The 18569-nt window shown below is 45.8% G+C and overlaps 1 protein-coding gene across 1 annotated transcript; it reads right to left on the bottom strand.

The window, feature by feature from the left end:
• Positions 1 to 7351: 7351 nt before the first annotated feature.
• Positions 7352 to 8209, bottom strand: LOC119391348 (ubiquitin-conjugating enzyme E2 Z). The gene has a single exon (XM_037659031.1). It carries the CDS (start codon positions 8207 to 8209, stop codon positions 7352 to 7354), a length of 858 nt encoding a protein of 285 aa, XP_037514959.1.
• Positions 8210 to 18569: the final 10360 nt, after the last annotated feature.

Below are 18569 nucleotides of genomic sequence, written 5' to 3'. Positions count from 1 at the left end.
ATTCGTGACACCATGGCGAGATTATTTGCTTCTTTAAGGCATTACATAGGCATGAGACAGAATATACAGAGTGTTCAATGATAACAGGTGTCGGCGAACAACATATGAACGTTTATCTTTAAAAGGCGCGAAAAAAACCACAACGGACAGGTAGGAAGGAGACAGGACGACGCCCAACTGTCCCTGCTAATATGAACGTTTGCATGACATAATAACGAACTAGGATGAGCCATTCTAAACATGTCAGATTGAAAATTTATAACAGTTAGCAAGCAACTTTCATCACAAACCATCATAGAAACCACCAGAGAATAGTTTATCACTAAAGAAACTCTTTTTAAAGCTATGACGAATATTAGAACTAGTGTCCAAAGTAGCATCGCTACCCGTTCTTCGCCTTTGCGTCCCTTCTGGTTTGCATTGCGAACTTAATGCCTTATCCTTAGGAGTATCTCAAAGTAAAAAAGAGAGTATATGTTTGATCGCGGTGAAGCTGGTTTGATGCACAGGTATGGCGATATGGAGAGCTAAATGAAATGCTAATTAAAGCTTAATAACGTGCACGCCGGAAGTGGGTTAGGTATAGGCAACAAGTGAGTCGATTATAACCTTAATTGGTCAACCAGGGGTGGTTATGCAGGATGTGGGAAGGGGAAGTGAAATTAAGACCGGAAGCGTGAGCTGCAAGTGACGCCAGGGCCAGACTAGGGTACCTGGAAGTCACGCCACATAAGTGTGATGTGCCTGTCACCCAACCCCGCTCACTTTCATTAGTTCCAATGTTCACCATGTCACTCATCTTTCTCCTTCTTCTCACAATTACTTGCATTTCATTTGTATTACTACGCTAACTTTATTTCACACCACGTTCATGGGCGTTCGGAGGGGGGTGCAAGGGGTGCGGCTACCTCCCCCCCCCCCTGGAATTTCTGATAATATTTTTCTAGGCAGTAGCAATAAGCTACACAGCTTGATAAGCACACTCAGGTCTCGCATATCTGCGTCAAACGGCCTTCAGGATTGCCAGCCAACATTGCACCTTACACACTATTGACTAATCTGGCTGCCTGTACTGGAAGCCCCCGTCCTCCCATGCGATGCACCCTCCTAGCGAAAATTCTGCGGACGCCTTGGCCACGTTCACGGAACTTCACTATCATTGTCCTTCATTTCCCAACTATTACTTTCGAATTTCTAAGCATACAGTCATACAGGATCACACCGGTCCCCTAACCGCCGGCTCTTCGGCACCAGGAACGGCTCCCACTTCTTCGCCCTCAAGCATTTGCCTACCATGTTTCATCCAAAGTTCCGGGGACTTCTTCACCTGTGTGCGGTCACCTTCATTCTTCTTTTGCGTTTTATCAAAGAATAAATGGCAACCGGTCTGGGTCACTGCCACATCATCCAGTTGGTAGAAAAGCGAAATCTATTACCAAAATTTTACTAATTGGAAGCGCATTCACCACCTCATTCAAAATTTGCGTAGGGCACCTACTTCTTTGTTTTCTTGGTACAGGCGTTGACTGCCGTAATAATAATTTTTGAGGTTTAACATCCCAAAACCACGATATGATTATGAGGGACGCCGTAGTGGAGGCCTCCGGAAAGTTCGGACAACTGGGGTTCTTTAACGTGCACCTAAATCTAAGTACAGGGGTGTCAATCATTCTCGCCTCCATTGAAAATGCGGCCGCCGCGGCCGGGATAGGCGTTGACTGCCAGCTTCCGGAGTTTTAGATGCGAAGCATTTCTTAGCGAATCTTTGGAACTTTGAGCCATCCATCCATCCATCCATCCATCCATCCATCCATCCATCCATCCATCCATCCATCCATCCATCCATCCATCCATCCATCCATCCAGCCAGCCAGCCAGCCAGCCAGCCAGCCAGCCAGCCAGCCAGCCAGCCAGCCAGCCAGTCAGTCGCCTATGTCTGGGTGCTCTTATGATCCCCGCCTTAAGTTGGGTTTCTATCAGTGCTGGGCAGTATCGAAGATACATGTATCTTAGATACTATCTTAGGTACTCTTTGGGTATCTTGTATCTGTATCGCGATACGTCTCGCAAGACGTGTATCAGTAACTGTATTTACGATACATTGAAGAATGTATCGTGTATCTTAAGATACAAGATATTGCAACACCACCGTGCGAAACAATAAACGTTGGCTGAACTGTGGTACTCATGCTGATACTGCTGCCAGCCACTAAGACACCGGAATAAAATTAAAGGCAGTGACATTACTTTATCTTTCCGCCAGAGTTTTCCAGTGAGGGCAGGGGATGAGAAGCTCTGGGCGTCTGTATATACTGACGGAGTAGTCATGTGGTGGTGCTCGCATCGTATCAAAAGAGAAGCGCGCGAACATCTACGCCCAGCCGACCTACTGCTTTCTCAGTGTTCTTTTTTTTAGATACGAAGTATCTTAAGGCGGAGCTCAATCCGGTGGTGGTGGTGTGCGGCGTGACCACCCTTACTGCGCATGCGCATACCCTCTCCACACACCTCCTCTCCACTTCCCCTCTCCACTCACCCTCTCCCCTTCCCCTCTCCACTTTCTCTCTCCCCTCTCCCTCTCCACTTCCCCTCTCCCCTCCCCCTTTCCACTCTTTCTCTGAAACGCGGGCTAGACATGCCGAAATTCACTCCTGCGCAACGCCGCGATGACCTCGAGCGCATGCGCGTCCCCTCCCCTTCTCTCTCCACTCCTACGCTGCCCCCCTCTCGCCCGCCTGTCGACCGCGTTCCCCGCTCGCCCTGTGAGAATTAACGGCCAGGCTAGATGGAAGATATAACGCGCGTAGCGTCCCTCTTCGCGTTCCACGACGCGAGGTCGGTAGCATGCCCAACGAACGCCAACGGAACGCGATCGTGTAAGTGCTCCGGCTTCGCATCGCCTCATGGTCCCCTTTAGCGGGAGATGGTGTAATTTTTATTGCGATAGCAATTATATGGACAGCCTCGACGGGTTTTTGCCATCGCCGTGGCCGTCGCCGTCGCCGCCATGTCCTTCCGGTATGAAGTCCAAATTGATAAGATCCCCCCGCACATTGTATGTTCTACCGCGGGTAAAAGCACGCGAGCGGGGGCGACGAACGCGGCCGAAGCAGAGATAAAACGAGCCGGCCCATTTCCGTCGCTCGGAGGATGCATGCGACAACATCACCCCGCTCGGGAGGCCTGCCGTCGAAGCAGACAGGAACCGCCCCGCCCGTCTTTAACGAGCCTTAAAAGACGCGAAGACGCGAGGGGGGCGGGAGTGTCGTGCGAGGAGCAACTTTGAACTTTCAATCTAAGGGCGCGGTCGCGATCGCTGGCACGCGCACTATCTCGAAAGCCATCACAGCGGGCTGCTCGTATACCCTTCTACGTGCTGCGCTCTCAACGCGAAGTGACTATGCGGAGAACATCTCTCCCTGGAGCGGCCGTATCCTCTTACACCAGCGTTTTGTAGTTACGCGAGATCGGACACAAAACAGTTAGCTTCCAGCCTCACTTCGTGTAACACTACAATTTGTTGCTATCGCATTCATTTCTTCGCCCTTGCGGTGGAACTGTGACTTATTTCTTTTAAGTTGTGTCATTGCCATGACACTGGCTCTTAGCCACTATCCTGTGCCGCGTGCTCCAATGCATGCGACGTCTTTCGCACAAATTGTGATGACGCTGTAGTGTCGTCATCGAAGTTTCTCTTGCGTTGTGTTTCGTCACGAAGTCGGAAGAATACAAGAATGGGGTTGGTTTGCGTCTTGAGGCTTTCACACATCGGCGATTTGAAGGACCTCGTGGATGTAAGTTTGACTTAAACGCAATGAGATATGTAAATAAGATTCTAACAGCTGTAGCTCTACCGGTATCGATGCTGAAGCTAACAGAACGAGCATTCATCTAACAGAAGCTATTCTTGGCGTACGTCTTTTTTATATATCCAATGAATTTTTAAAATCATATTTTTATTGTTAGCACAAGTGTTTTCTCAGCTGCCCGTCTTTTCCATCCCATACATTACCTATGTCGCTGTATTGTTTGTTTTTTTATGATCCGCTTACTGCAATATGTCTTTAATGAGCTGCCAAAGTAAGCTCTCCGATTTATTCTTACTTTTAACTGTCTGCGTCGTTTCTGCTGGTGTTTGCATACTTATATTCCTCTTGAGGTTACTGTTATGTCAAGGCGATGTTGAGCACAAAATATAATAATCTGCTCGTGCCTGGAGTGTAAAGTAACAAAAACTCTGCTTAGTACTTAGTAAAATAGCTAAATTTAGTTTGCATTACAATAACGTAAATTATTAGGAGCCATCTTAAAGATGTTAGCAAAGAAATTCCGGAAAGATTGTTATACCAGATGCTCCGTTTTTCTCACGAGCATCCCAACGAGCCGTTTTACGCTGTTTTCCATAGGCACTGAACTTTCTGTGGTCTTACCTTGAATGGTTGTTATAGCTATGGGGGGTTACCTGCGACGATGGGCTAGTGGTTATAGTGCTTGACTGCTGACCCGAAGGTCACGGCAGGCGCATTTGGATGGAGACAAAATGCTACAGGCCCGTGTGCATAGGTTTTGGAACCCCAGGTGGTCGAAATTTCCGGGGCCCCCCACTACGGCGTCTCTCATAATCATATCGTGGTTTTGGGACGTAAAACGCAGCAATTATTATTAGCTCTTGGGTGTACCGCCTGTATCGTGTTTCTACACTTATTCCCTGTGTTTGATACGGAACCGCTTTTCTATTTTACTTAGATATATTGGATTTCCTTTTTTAAGCTTCCCTAAAGGCTTTTGCTCTTACTTTTCACCAGGTATTCGGAGATATAAGTGGCAATATAGTGGCAATATTGGTGTACTGCGGCGCTTTGTGCAACTATACAGTACGTCTAAGACGTTTCTGGGCTGCACATATTCTCTCGTAGAAGAAGAAAATGTTAAAAGATTGTGCATTACTGAGTACGTCGTTAACGAACGTTTTACGCCAGCAGATAAGTGAATATAACAGTCACTTCAGTTTTATGTCCTCTACGTAAGCACGATGCGCCGCAATGAATGTCGCTACCAGCGTTCTTGCTGATGTACACCTGTCCGCTGATCCGGTACTGCGAAAACCGTAATACGTTTACGGCCAATGTAGAACTTCACGAGGGTACTTGCACCATCGTGAGGATGATTACAAAGTTCTTGTGAAAGGATCAGCGAAGTGTATAAGAGCTGTCATGTTAAGCAGCTAAAGCAACGCCAATAAGTTGTTTCGGGATGAAACTAATATATACCTTGAGCGAGAAATACAAAACTTTTGAGATACTGACAGATAGTTCATTGAAATTGAACAAATCTGGTCGCAATTAGTAAATTTTCAAGCGAACATTTTTGTGCATAGCCGTTCAGTGCTACATTATATGGATTCATAATAAACTTGCGAACGTATCGAAGCATCTTAAGATACAACTGCAGTGTATCGTATCGGATACAAACAGGGTTGTGGTATCTTGTATCTGTATCTCAAGTATTTCTTGCCTGAGTATCTTGTATCGTATCGCGATACAATTTCAATGCATCTTTGCCCAGCCCTGGTTCCTATACAGACGCAACCAGTATTTGGGAAATGCTTTATTAAACCGTCGAGATTAACATAGTCATAAGCACCGTGGCCGCACGTTTCAGCTTCACTGAAGTATCTGTACGGAGCGCTTCAGCGGTACGTACAACGAGAAGATAGCAGGTCGCTCATAGCACTACCCCTCAGCAGTGGGAGGTCACGCTGCTCAGCTACGGCCCGCAAACACAAGTGTGGGTCACGGAGCAGGCAGAGGCAGCCGCCAGGGCCCAAGGTCTCCTGGCTGCCTAGCCAACAGTGGACTCTCGCACGCTGAACATCAGCTCCATGTATATGGTGTTTCTCCTCCTCCTCCTAGGGAATGGGAAAGGTAACGGCGGCTGCGAGAAGATCCGGAAGCGATGGAAGCCCTACATGAACGACGACGTGCCTGTAGATCTATGCGAGGTGCTAACGCTCGGTTTCAGCTCCAGTTTCCGTTTCTGGAGTTTGGGCATCCGTGTCGTGTCTGTAACTGTCTGTAGTTTACCTCGAACCTCTCAGCTCTGAGAAGCAACCTAGAAACAACCCAGCATTACCTAGCTAAAGTTTTAGCAGCAACCTATAAGCCACCTAGCATCACCTGGCTGAAGCCTAGCAACAACCTAGAAGCAACCAGACTTCAGAATCCTCCAGCTTCACACAAAATTATCTGTGAGTGGATTTTTTCGCTATGTATATGGTAATATACGTTACTCGAGTTGCCGTGACATGGATTAAGAGTTTCTCCTCTAGAGCACATAAACATTTAATGCACTACGGCAAGGTGTTGTTCCTGTAAATGCTCTCACAGAACACTAGGGTGGTTGCTCTCGTAATTTTATGGTTTATGCGAGAGCTGGCACTCAACGTCTCCTCGCAGCTTTCTTGCTCGACTTGCTTGCACAATCACCGCGTTCGTTCTCATCGCCTCTGCATACCGGCAGCCTGTCATAGCTTCATGTGACCGTCCAACTGGCCTGCACCGCCCGGACAAGGAAGGCTCCATGTCAGGCCAGAGTGGGAGGCTGCATGTCTGGGTTGCCCTCGCAGTCTTTTCACAAGCGCAGGCATATGTTAGCCGGAAATACTGCGGTAGCTTTAAGGAGTCGCTACGTTACAATTTTACGTTTCGAAGGACCAAAAAATTCCTTTCTCGATTTTACGAACTTTAAGATTTAACGAAATAATTTGACCGTTGTCATCAGTTCGCTCAATCGAGTTTTTACTGTATATGTAACCTTGGCAAAACACAAACACGTGTCTGAATATAAATGACCACACACTTGTGCATTTCAGGGTAAATATCTACAAGAGAACGACTGACGACTACACGCGGGCTCGTTATGCTAAAGCGCGTTTCTGACAGCGGCTGTTAACGTAGCTCCGCGTGAGGTATAAGGTGTTGATTTTAGAGAAGGCAATGCGAACTGCCAAATAAGTTTTGTTTGCGTTTGCTATATCTCAACAATAGTAAAGGCGCATTTCTAAAAATGGACATGTAACTCACTCAGGTCATTGAATTGACACAGGGTTCAAAATTTTGTTTGATAACTGCACAAGCGTAATATATACTATCCTGGCCGAGAAGCGAGATATGTGTATATTGCGAAAACGAAAACTTCTGCCGGAGTGTCGTCGTTTAATTTCATCCCTGATGGCCAGAAACACCGGTTGCAAACTGGCATGCATGTACATGAATGGCAGAGGCGGCACAGCTTCCGGCGTTGAAGGATTTTATGCAGCATGGCGCATCCGGCGGGAAGATTATGAATTTCTCTAGCCGACCCGCTTACGCAGGTCCTGCAGACGCGTCAGCAGCGTTTCGTACTGGTATGCGGCGATGTCACCGTGTAGCGCGTCGTTCATGAAGGAACCAGTCAAGGGCAGCCGCTCCCGGACCACTTTCTCGTACTGGCCGTAAAACCGCGGGAAGTGTTTCAACACCTCGTTCCTCAGAGAGTTAGGGTAAGGGCAAGAGCCCTTGAGGCAGTCTTCGACCGCGTCGCACACCGCCACCCTGATAGTCTCGTGCTGCAAGACGGTGTTGTAGCAGATGTCGCTGTTCAGCCACGTCCCCAGGGCCGGCAGGACACCGAAACCTGACCCTTCGGTGACGGGATTCTCGTTCGCCAGCATCCACCTGATGGCGGTCACCACGTTCCCGATGCTGTGGTTCTGCGTCCAAGTAGGTCCCGTCGTGTCCGTGCCCAGCAGCGCAAGGCAGACCTTGCCGTTTTCGTAGATGCTCGGGTGGAACCGCACCCTACCCGAGTCCGTGGTCATTAGCCTAACCAGCGGTGGTCTCGAAGGGTAGTCCGAGGGACAGCGGATCACGAAGTGGAAGAAGCCTCCTTCGTAGGGTGTGGCGACGGGTCCCAGGACCAGGGCGTGGATCTTGGTCACCTGGTCGTCCTCGGGCTCGACGAATACTCCGTGGTGGCGGTGCTCGTTCAGCTCCGCAATGTGTCGCAGCACAGTCAACACGCATTCTTCGGTCGGTTCCTCTTTCCCATACTGAACCGGGTCCCGGAAGGCTGTCGGAGTCGGTTGTTCTGGCGGCAGACGCTTGATTCCGGGCTCTTCGTCTTCGAGCTGAACAGTTCGCCTGAAGAGGTTGACAAACGATTGGAACATGGTTTATGCTGCAGATGTAGATGTGGAGCTTATGCTGGTCCGGGACGCGCCATCAGAGGCTGCTTGCTTGATTGCTCTTCAGCCCACGGCTGTTGCCCATTACTGGGTAAAATGATGGTATCCTCTTCCTGATGGCGTTCGCCCACAAAGGGGGATGGGTCAAGAACCGGGTGGCAGGGTGTTTAAGGTAAAGTTCTATGAAGCTAGACAATACTGGAAATTTAGACTAAAAACAAAATATCGAAGAAATGAAAACGCTAAACGAGCAAGCGGTCAGACTATCAGATGAGATTTATGACGGAGATAATCAGAACTGCTGAAAAAGCTGGTAGTCAAAAGGAGAGGCATATCAGATCAGATCAATTAACTTTATAAAACTTAAAAAAGAAATTTTTTCAAACTACTTGGAACTAAAATATAGAGATTGAAGGCTGTTGTGTGTGCGCGCGGAGATAGAAGTCTTGGCGGTACAAAACAAACTTTGAACGAATAATCGCCGGTGTGGTAAATTACCGAATTTTCTAAATGTCTATTCAGAGAATGGGCAAGTTCTCCCCCATGTGTTCTGCGTGAATTCAGAGATAGCGGCGGAGATGTTCCTGTGGCTAAAGCCCAATATGGAATGTGTGAAATATCTGAAGGACATAACCTTCGGAATGGCATTTCCAACAATTCTTTCTGGTTTATAAGTTGACGGCAGGCCAGTAAAAAATGGTCAGTGCGTTCCTCCCTGTGAAGCAGAAGACCTGGGGGTTAGACCGAGTTTAGGTATATATTTTCTTTTCAAGCATAAATCTTCCAGTTGTGAGTAAGCGCTCGTAATGTGCACTTTCTTGTCCTTGTCCTTTTTGCGCTTCTGTTACACAAGAATGAATCAGTACCAACTAGCTCGCCTTTCTGTTTTGCTTCGTGAAAAATAATGGTGGAATGAGGCAGCGGGTAATTTTGTGAAGGTTTCCAATTCACGTATGGAACCACCGATAGTGTTATATGCAAAAATGAATTGTTAAAATTTTTGGGTCGGTGTCTTTAGTTTTTCACAGCCTTTTTTTTTATTGCAGAAACATCGATTACGGAATATTTATTGGGCTGTTGGATTTCTATTCATGAATGGCCCGTACCCTCTATTCATGGGGGATCGAGGGAAGAATGGATGACTTATCACGATGATAGCCAGTAGATCCACTAATATTTTTAAGATCAAAAGGGAAAGTAAAATAATAAAGGATTAACAATTTAGCGAAACGATCGTCTTGATTACGTTAGAATCTTCTCAACAGCTGCGCAGACATCCGCACGACAACGTTGAAGAAAGTAAAAAGAAAAAAAATTGGACAGTGAAAGAAAAAGAGATAAGAGGACATGTCACGATTTGCCTCTCAATCGTCTGCATATCTTTTTGTACCGATCATTGTAATCTCAATTGCAATAAACTGAAACTGAACTGAAACTGAACTGATTTCATTGACGTAACCATAGAAGAACTGGCGCAAGCTGTTCAGTTACTCCCGAATTCAACCCCCGGTCCTGAGGGTGTTACGTCAGGCATGCTAAAAATTTTATTTGATGTGTCTCCTCAGAACCTTCTTAATCTTGTAAATCACTCACTCGGAAATGGTTGGATCCCTCCAGACTGGAGACTTGCAAAAATAATTCCCTTGCTTATGAAACAAGGAGCAGGTGTGCATATTGATAATATAAGACCTATAGCATTACCTTCGCATGCCATTAAATTAATTGAAAGAGTGTTATACATTAGAATTATTAAATTTATTGCAGATAACTCGTTATTGAGCCCATGTCAGATAAGATTTAGACCTGGATACTCCATATGGCATGCACATGTAGATTTAGAGGGACGTATTAAGCTTGCTCGCCACAAGCGGCAATTGGCAGCATTAGTCACTCTAGATTTGGCTAAGGCGTACGACAGTGTCGAACATATCATCTTGCTCAATGCCTTAAAAAACTTGAATTTTCCGGGATATATTATCAATTGGTTGTATGAGTTCCTAAACGGTAGGAAATTTTGTTGTTCCCAACGTGGCTTATCATCCTCGAAATATGATCAATCTAGAGGGTCCCTCAAGGTTCAGTTCTTTCCCCTGTTTTATTCAATATTCTATTAAGCTCAATTCCTTTGAACAGTAACGTTACAGTTTATGTATATGCAGACGACATTGCATTCTTCGCTTCGGCAGGTAATATTCATTCACTGTATGCAGTATTACAATCATACTTGGGAAGTTTAGAATTCTGGTTTGAACATATTCGAATGACTCTAAACGTTAGCAAAAGTTCCTTGATTGTTTTTCCATTGAATGCTCCAGTTAACATTTCCCTTCAGTATCGTCAAGAAGTAATTCCCCAAAATGACTGTGTCAAATATTTAGGAGTATTTTATGATGAAAAACTCAGCTGGAGCAAACACATTGAGCACGTCAAATGTAAGGCAACACGCGCTCTTAGTATGTTACGTAAGCTTGGTCACCACCCTTCTGGGCTACGCAGAGACAAGCTACTTATGATTTATCGGATGTATGTTCGACCAATTTTAGAGTTTGGTTGCATATTATACTCAGGGGGGCCTGCATACAAGTTTCATCCCCTGGTTCTCATAGAGCGAGAGGCCCTTCGAAGTTGTCTAGGGGTACCAAAATTTACAGCAAACAGTATTCTATACCTAGAAGCTCGAATCTCCATTCTAGTTTGCAGATTCCGCATTCTCACCGTCAAAACATATTTAAAAATTTTTGCGTCCTCACAAAGTCGAGTACAGTTTATATTCGTAGCTGAATCGTCAACGTTTTTTAATGAGCCTTGGTCTCGAATATATAAACCACAAGTTTTGTTCGTACAGGACCAACTAGAATCATTAAATGTTAACATACGCGACATCGTAGCAAACGATAAATCATCGGCCATAGCAAAAATTGAATTTGATGATATCTTCCCATCTAATGCCAAACTTTTACCTTCTAGATATTTAATAGGATTGTTAGAGGATCATTTACTTCGATTGGGCATAGATAACATAATTGCCACTGATGCATCCATGTGCGAAGAGAAAGCGGGAGTGGGCATATTTTCAGAGGCTTTATCATGGTCGTACTCCTTGCGCCTCCCAGATTATACTCCCATATTCGAAGCTGAGCTCCTCGCAATTATATTAGCCCTTCGAAAACTACCAGTAAATGAGTCATCAGTTGTTATAGTTACTGATTCGCTGACAGTATGTACATCTTTATCTTCTACTGCTTCTGAGTCTCTCGTTCTAAATGCATTCACTTCCTTAATCCCAAAATATTTGAGTACCGTGCGATTGGTATGGGTCCCAGGTCATTGTGGCATACTAATAAACGAGATGGCAGACACTCTCGCGCGGTGGTCTCTGGGTGGTCCTATTTTGTCCATTGTACCTGATACAGCTTTCATTACTGATTCGAGATTTCGGAAGTATTCTCTAATTCAAGATGCCAAAAGTATGAAATTACCAGTTCCCGAATATGGTCATCTTTCATTCGGCTGGAATAATAAATGGTGTCCCACTCGAAGACTGGAAGTGGCTATTACGAAATTGCGATGCCGGATACCCCCACTTAATTTTTATTTATACAGGTCTGGTCTGGTGCCATCTCCTATGTGCTATTTTTGTCAGGAATCTGAAAACATTGATCATTTCTTGCTTACCTGCCGTCGATTCATTAGGCATAGAAAAAAGCATTTCAAAATATTATTCAGAACTTTAAGAATTAATCTGAATTCTCAAAATATTCTTTCCCTTGGGGCGTCTTCTCTTGGCTTCAGCAACAGGAACGTCTGCTCAGCCCTATGCGAATTTCTCGGTGAGACACGAAGAATTCCCTGTTAACTTATTCCTTAACAAAATTTGGTACTCCAGAATTCCTTTCATTCATTCGTTCATTGTTTCTCATATTGTGGTATCATTCTGCTCCTTATTCCATATCGACTAGTCATTCTTAAAATTTCGTTTATTCCTGCGGCAATTGATTTATTCCTCATTCTTTAAAAAATTATTAAATTAACCGCTGGTTTCATGGCCGATCCCCCGTAGTGGGTAAGAGCCAACAAACGGGCACAAGCAAGCAAGCAAGCACCGTCCCTTGTAGTGCGCGGTTTTCAAATTCTTCAAAGATGAACCACCTTGCCCAACTATCTACTTTACTGCCTCTCACAACCTTCTAGCGAGGAGGCTCCCAAAGATAACGCGCGGAATGAAAAGGTTTATTTGAATTCGGTGATAACCTCTACTTTCACTGCCATCTTTTTAAAACAATATTTGCTCTCTGTTTTATGTAGCTATTTAGCTCCGGAAACTGCTGAATTGTAGCTGCCATGCGATGAACAAACGCGAATTTCAGCGCACACTAAAAACTTGATACACTTAAGTACATGATGTAGTTTTAGGTTGAAAGTGTAAGCGATGAGCGATAGCCCGATGTCTAAAACAAACACGAAAAGTTTGCACCAAATGCAATTGCCGAACGATAAACATTAAATACAATAAAACGTGAACGCGTTATCCCTTTCAACAATACCTCTCGCATACGCGCGGAGTCAATGTGATTATGTTAGAATTTAGAAGATAAGTTAATGTGTACTGATATTGTAAATTACGTACTTTAGACAATCTCTCGTTCGGTTAGTAAAATCGACTCATTGGAGAGAGTGAAGAATTCTTGACTGGAAAGGCAAATCCATTTCGCTCTTCAGCAGTCATATTTATATTGTTTTTTTTTTATTATCTTGGGAAACACATCAGTGAGCTTAACTCGAATGGTCCTTTTAAAAAAAGTCCTGATGTACGACCTTTTGACAGCGTTACGTTCATAGTAGCAGTTATGAATATTGGAAAAAGCTGCATGGGCATACTAGACGCTTTAATTTTACCTTTGAACGCATCGTTCGTGCACGCAATGTACGTTCGCTAACAGATTGGAATTTTGCGATGAGGAGTAACAAAGCTATCACGAAATACAGGGTTCTGAAACGCTGCATCACATATCAGAATAGCCTTAATTCTGCAAAACTGAAAAAAAAAATATGAGAAATGGAAACCTGTAAAAATATAGTTATCTGGGCCGATTACTCCTGGCGTAATTTCTCGCCCTTCGAACATTTCCGGAGATGGATAGAAGGATGGATGGAAAACGTTATTGAAAGTCCTGAGGTGCGCGACTCAGTGCGCAGCGGGCCGCTCCCACGTTGGGACAGTCAGGCCAAGCCAGACCGCCGCATTCATTAAGGTAAACTGCAGGCTCGTAGTTCTCTTAAGGCACTCATGCATACACAAGGGCGCAAGCGTGCTCTCCTCCCCTTCCTGCCCTAGATTATTTCGCGGGGAAAGGTGCGCCACGAGGGGGAACGATGGCTTGTGCGCATGTGATAATGAAGGAAAAACATACTAGGTCTCCTTCTCAATCTCGACATGCTTCACTGCAATGCATAGTGCACGCCTCCCCGCAGTACGTTTCGTTGTCTGCTTCGCCGCATAGCGTTTCTGCGCTGCAACAAAACACTGTATGTTTCACCACGAAGCAAGCTTGCACAACAACAAAGTAAATTTTTGTTGCACCTTTTCTTGCATAACATTGCAGTAGTGTGGCAAGGCTAACTTTAAAAAAAAATTACAGCATATTCACGGGGTGAATGATGATGAGTGGGGCGAAGCTCCGGAAGGAATCATCGGTAAACTGTGAAACTCTTCCGTGCAATTCGCCCCACAATTAAAAGTGAAACACTTGAGTAAATGTCCCTCGCGGGCTCGCATATCGGGATTCTGTCTGCGAGCGCGCGCTGCCGCCGCCTTGCGCGCTCGCCGCTCAGCAGCCTTGTCTATCCGGCGACTCCGAGCGCGCGCCAACAGCGAACGGGATTTATTGCACCGCGCCCCCTAGCCTACGTCGCCGAACGATTCTTCCACCAATGACACGCGCCATATGTGACATCATTCCTATTATAACATCTCGCATCTTTCATCATCAACTACAAGTACCGCCATCTAGTTTTATAACATCTCGCATCTTTTCATCAACTACAAGTACCGCCATCTAGTGAACACTCCAAGAACTAAACTAGAGGTGGCTACCTACTACTACAACTACATACATCGGGGACGACCGACCCACGCCTTAAGGAGCTTCGCCCCTAAAAATTAATTTTGGTTACGCATATTGGACTCTTGCTGCTTAATTAACGGCTCCTTGGCAAGCATTACCAATCTCGTAACGCCGCAACGTCAACATAGGGTTATATTGATACTACGTAATACAGCAGTGACTGTGCAAACACTTCGTGTACTATCGCAAATATTAGTTTTCCCAAGTTATAGTACAAGAATATAAGATCCCATAAACGGAGTCCGTAATTACAAGGGGGCCGCCACGGCACATTTATCTGACGCTTGACTAGTTGCAGGCACACACACAAGCTTAGCTTGAAAAATTAATAATGACAGTTCACATAATGATTGCACATACCCCAAACGCACGTTAATGCAGTGCCAGCTTCGAGTGGACTCAATCAAAATACATGACGTCATGGCGAGCTGATTTACTTATTTAAGGCATTACTAGGGGTGGGACTTAATACACAGCGCGTTCACTCATAACATGCTTCAGTATACATCGTCAACATGTTAGGACATAATAGCGAGCAAGCTAGTATAAGCTATTCTAAACATGTTAAGTTCAACATTTATAATAGTTAGCGAGCAACTTTAATTATAAGCCACTATAAGAACCACTAGAGACTGCTTTATTGCTAACGAAATGATTTTTGAAGGGTCTTGGAACTTATGTGCAAGGTAGCATCGCTACCCTTTCTTCGCCTTTGAGTCCCTTCTGGATGCCTTAACCTTAGGAGTGTCTTAAAATGTAGAATGAAAGAAGATAACTTTTTAGGGCTCGTTTTTCTTTGTTCGGCACAATATTAATGAGACCTAAGAGACCATAATGCCAAGGAAAGTATAGGCGATGTTATTTGTAGCAATTAGGGTATAAATGTGAAGAAAGTAAAGTGGACGAAACGATAACATGCCGCCGGCGGGAACCGAACCTGCGACCTTCGAATAACGCGTCCGATGCTCACTGAGCTACGGCGGCGGTCATCCTCTCGTCCACTTTATGGGGTATATATGTGCATTTAAACCTAGGAGTGTTAGTCAGTGCCGATCGCAGCCATGGCGGCGAGTGTGGAACACTCTTTTTTATGCCTGTTGGCGTCACGCAGCACAAGATCTTTTTTACGAGCCGGCCGCTGACCAATAATCTCTCGCAAACTACCTGAAGGCACCAAGTCTGCCAGAACGAGACCCTCGCTATGAATGTATGTGTTGATCGCGGTGAAGCTGGTTTGTTACAGGTGCATACCAGTGAGGTAAATGCTAGTTAAAGCTGAATAAAGTGCAGGTCAAAAGCTGGTTAGGCACAGGCCGGAAATGAGTTTACTTAACTTTCATTGGTCAAACAGGGGGTTAAATAAGGAACTGGGAATGTAAAGTATGTCTAAGGATGGAACTGGGAATCGAAAGTAAAATTAGTACCAGAACAGGGTATCTTGAAGTCACGTGACAAAAGTGGGAAAATCATCCCCATCCCCCGCGCTAGGTGCAAGGGGGGTAGTGGTGATGCGTATACAGGGACACTGTTGTTGTTCATAGTCAGTGTCACTCACGGCTATCAGCCATATGCTTGTACTGTATGAGGTCCGTTCGATTCGCCTGTGTCACCCGGACCTGTAATCCAGGGCCCATACAAGGCCATTCATTTCAGCGGAGCAGCAATGTCGTCCTTTGAACCACACCATTCGTCTCAAAATGTGCAGAGCTGATTCACGATTTTCCTGCGCCCTCCCTGCTGACGGTTCCTGCTTGGTGCACGCGGACATAGGATGCGCTGTTAAACCCCGCTTACGCGAATCTGCTGTGTTTGCACAACCTATACGAGCGCCTTTATAGCTCAACAAATTGAATACAACGCGGTTCTTCGGCATTTCAAGCTTACGATGGACAGTGTGCATTAATGGGACAAAAGATGAACCCTCCACCTTGTGTCGGTTCTCCGCGTTTCTATATAGTCACGTTGTGCCTGCACCGCTGAACTCGAGCAGCGCAATTTCGGTATGCTCTGAAAAGTGAGAGAGCACGGTGCAGGCTAATCGAACAAACCTGCGGTTGTCGCGATCACGGTGCAGCATGGGCCAGCAATCTCGGAGACTCCGATACATTCCGGTGTCGTCAAAACATGGCGCGATGGGTCCGGTAAAGGCCCGTAATAGAAAACGTCTGAGTGAAGCTACACTCTGGGCGTGAAGGTACACGTAAAAGTGACTTAAGCGTGCTTCTAAAAATTACCCGCAACTTGCAACAGGATCATAAACCCCCTGGTATCGCCCCAGGCACTATTTCATATTATCGAAGTGTACTTCTACTTCGGAGCACCTGGCGGTTCGTGCAAACAAATAAAGCGCGCTACTATACAGATTTATTAAAAAAACGCCAGGCCTGCGCTGAAACCGCAGCACAGTCACAGCGAAAGCTGGAAGAGCAGCGTTTCTAGAGCCCGTTGTAAGCTCTCTTGGGGCTACAATACAAGTATACTAGAAAGGTACCCACTACGCCATATATCACAATTTTGGTGAAGTTGGGAAGCACCTACTAAGCCATTATTCTTCATTCTGCGGAGAAGCGAGGCACCAGCTACACGTCTGTAAGGCATTATGCGCACTTTATTGACGCGACGACTGATGACGATGAAGAATTATGGCTCAGCCCTTTGTAATGGGTTGGAAGGTTTAAACGGCCCACCAGTTATGTAATTTGCATTGGGTGACGCCCGGTCGCTATTTCCCTTTCCCGTCATGCTGTATACCATACGTTGACGTGGGAGAGAGACGGGGGGGGGGAGAACTTTACTGAGACCATGAGGAAATGGATCATGCGCTTATGGGCTTCCTTGGCAACCAATACAAGTGCACTTGCGAGGAACCCACTACGCTATAAATCATTGTAATTTTACTGAGACCCCGAGGAAGTGGATCATGCGCTTATGGGCTTCCTTGGCAACCAAGTGCACTTGCGAGGAACCCACTACGCTATATATCATTGTAATTTTTGACAAGTAGGGCAGCAGGCACTGTGCCATTTTTCGTCATTCTACGGAGAGCATTGGTACCTGCTAAACGCATGTAAGGCATTATGCGCACTTTGTTGATGCTGTGCCTGATGACGATGAAGAATTATGGCAGAGCCCCTTGTAATGGGTTGGAAGCATTCAATAACCTACTCGTTGCGCAATTCGCATTGTATGACGCCTGGTTACAGAATTCGCGTTGTGCGACGCTTGGTGCTTATTTTACTCATCTACCACGCTATATTGCATATGCTAATGTGGTTCCTTCCCGACATGAAGCCTGTATAGGACCTTTTTGCAATGCAGTTTCAAGCACCGGCATGGCTCAGAGGTTGAATACTGGGCTCCCACGCAGAGGGCCCAGGTTCGAACCTCGTTCCATCCTGGAATTTTTTTCTAATTTCGTTTTTTTTTTTCTTATTTCGAGCGATACTGGTTACAGACACCGGCGGCGGCGGCGGCGGCAGCGGCAGCGGCGGCGGCGGACAACTACGGCGCCAAAAACGGCCGGTGAAATGATCTTATAACAGCTATCGCTGTAAAATACTTTCAAGACCCGAAGACCCTGAAAGTATTGCCCCACAATCTTTTACAGCGAAAGCTGTTATGAGATCATTTCACCGGCCGTTTTTGGCGCCGTAGTTGTCCGCCGCCGCCGCCGCCGCCGCCGCCGCCGGTGTCCGTAACCAGTATCGCTCGAAATAAGAAAAAAAAACTAAATAAGAAAAAAATTCCAGGATGGAACGAGGTTCGAACCTGGGTCCTCTGCGTGGGAGCCCAGTATTCAACCTCTGAGCCATACCGGTGCTTGAAATTGCTTTGCTAAAAGGTCCTATACAGGCTTCATGTCGGGAAGGAACCACATTAGCATATGCAATATAGCGTGGTAGAAGAGTAAAATAAGCACCAAGCGTAGCACAACGCGAATTCTGTAACCAGGCGTCACACAATGCGAATTTCGCAACGGGCAGGTTGTTGAATGCTTCCAACCCATTACAAAGGACCCTGCCATAATTCTTCATCATCAGGCACAGCATCAACAAAGTGCGCATAATGCCTTACATGGGTTTAGCAGGTACCAACGCTCTCCGTAGAATGACAAAAAATGGCAGAGTGCCTGCTGGCCTACTTCTCAAAAATTACAATTATTTATAGCGTAGTGGGTTCCTCGCAAGTGCACTTGGATTGGTTGCCAAGGAAGCCCATAA

The sequence above is a fragment of the Rhipicephalus sanguineus genome, chromosome 4, assembly GCF_013339695.2.
Source record: "Rhipicephalus sanguineus isolate Rsan-2018 chromosome 4, BIME_Rsan_1.4, whole genome shotgun sequence".
NCBI classification, from domain to species: domain Eukaryota; kingdom Metazoa; phylum Arthropoda; class Arachnida; order Ixodida; family Ixodidae; genus Rhipicephalus; species Rhipicephalus sanguineus.
Note: the sequence above shows the minus strand (reverse complement) of the source record. Positions and strands in the feature narration are given on the sequence as shown.

Bases quoted from the DNA above. Each gene is read 5' to 3' on its own strand.
- LOC119391348 (XM_037659031.1), bottom strand. From the start codon at position 8,209: ATGTTCCAATCGTTTGTCAACCTCTTCAGGCGAACTGTTCAGCTCGAA.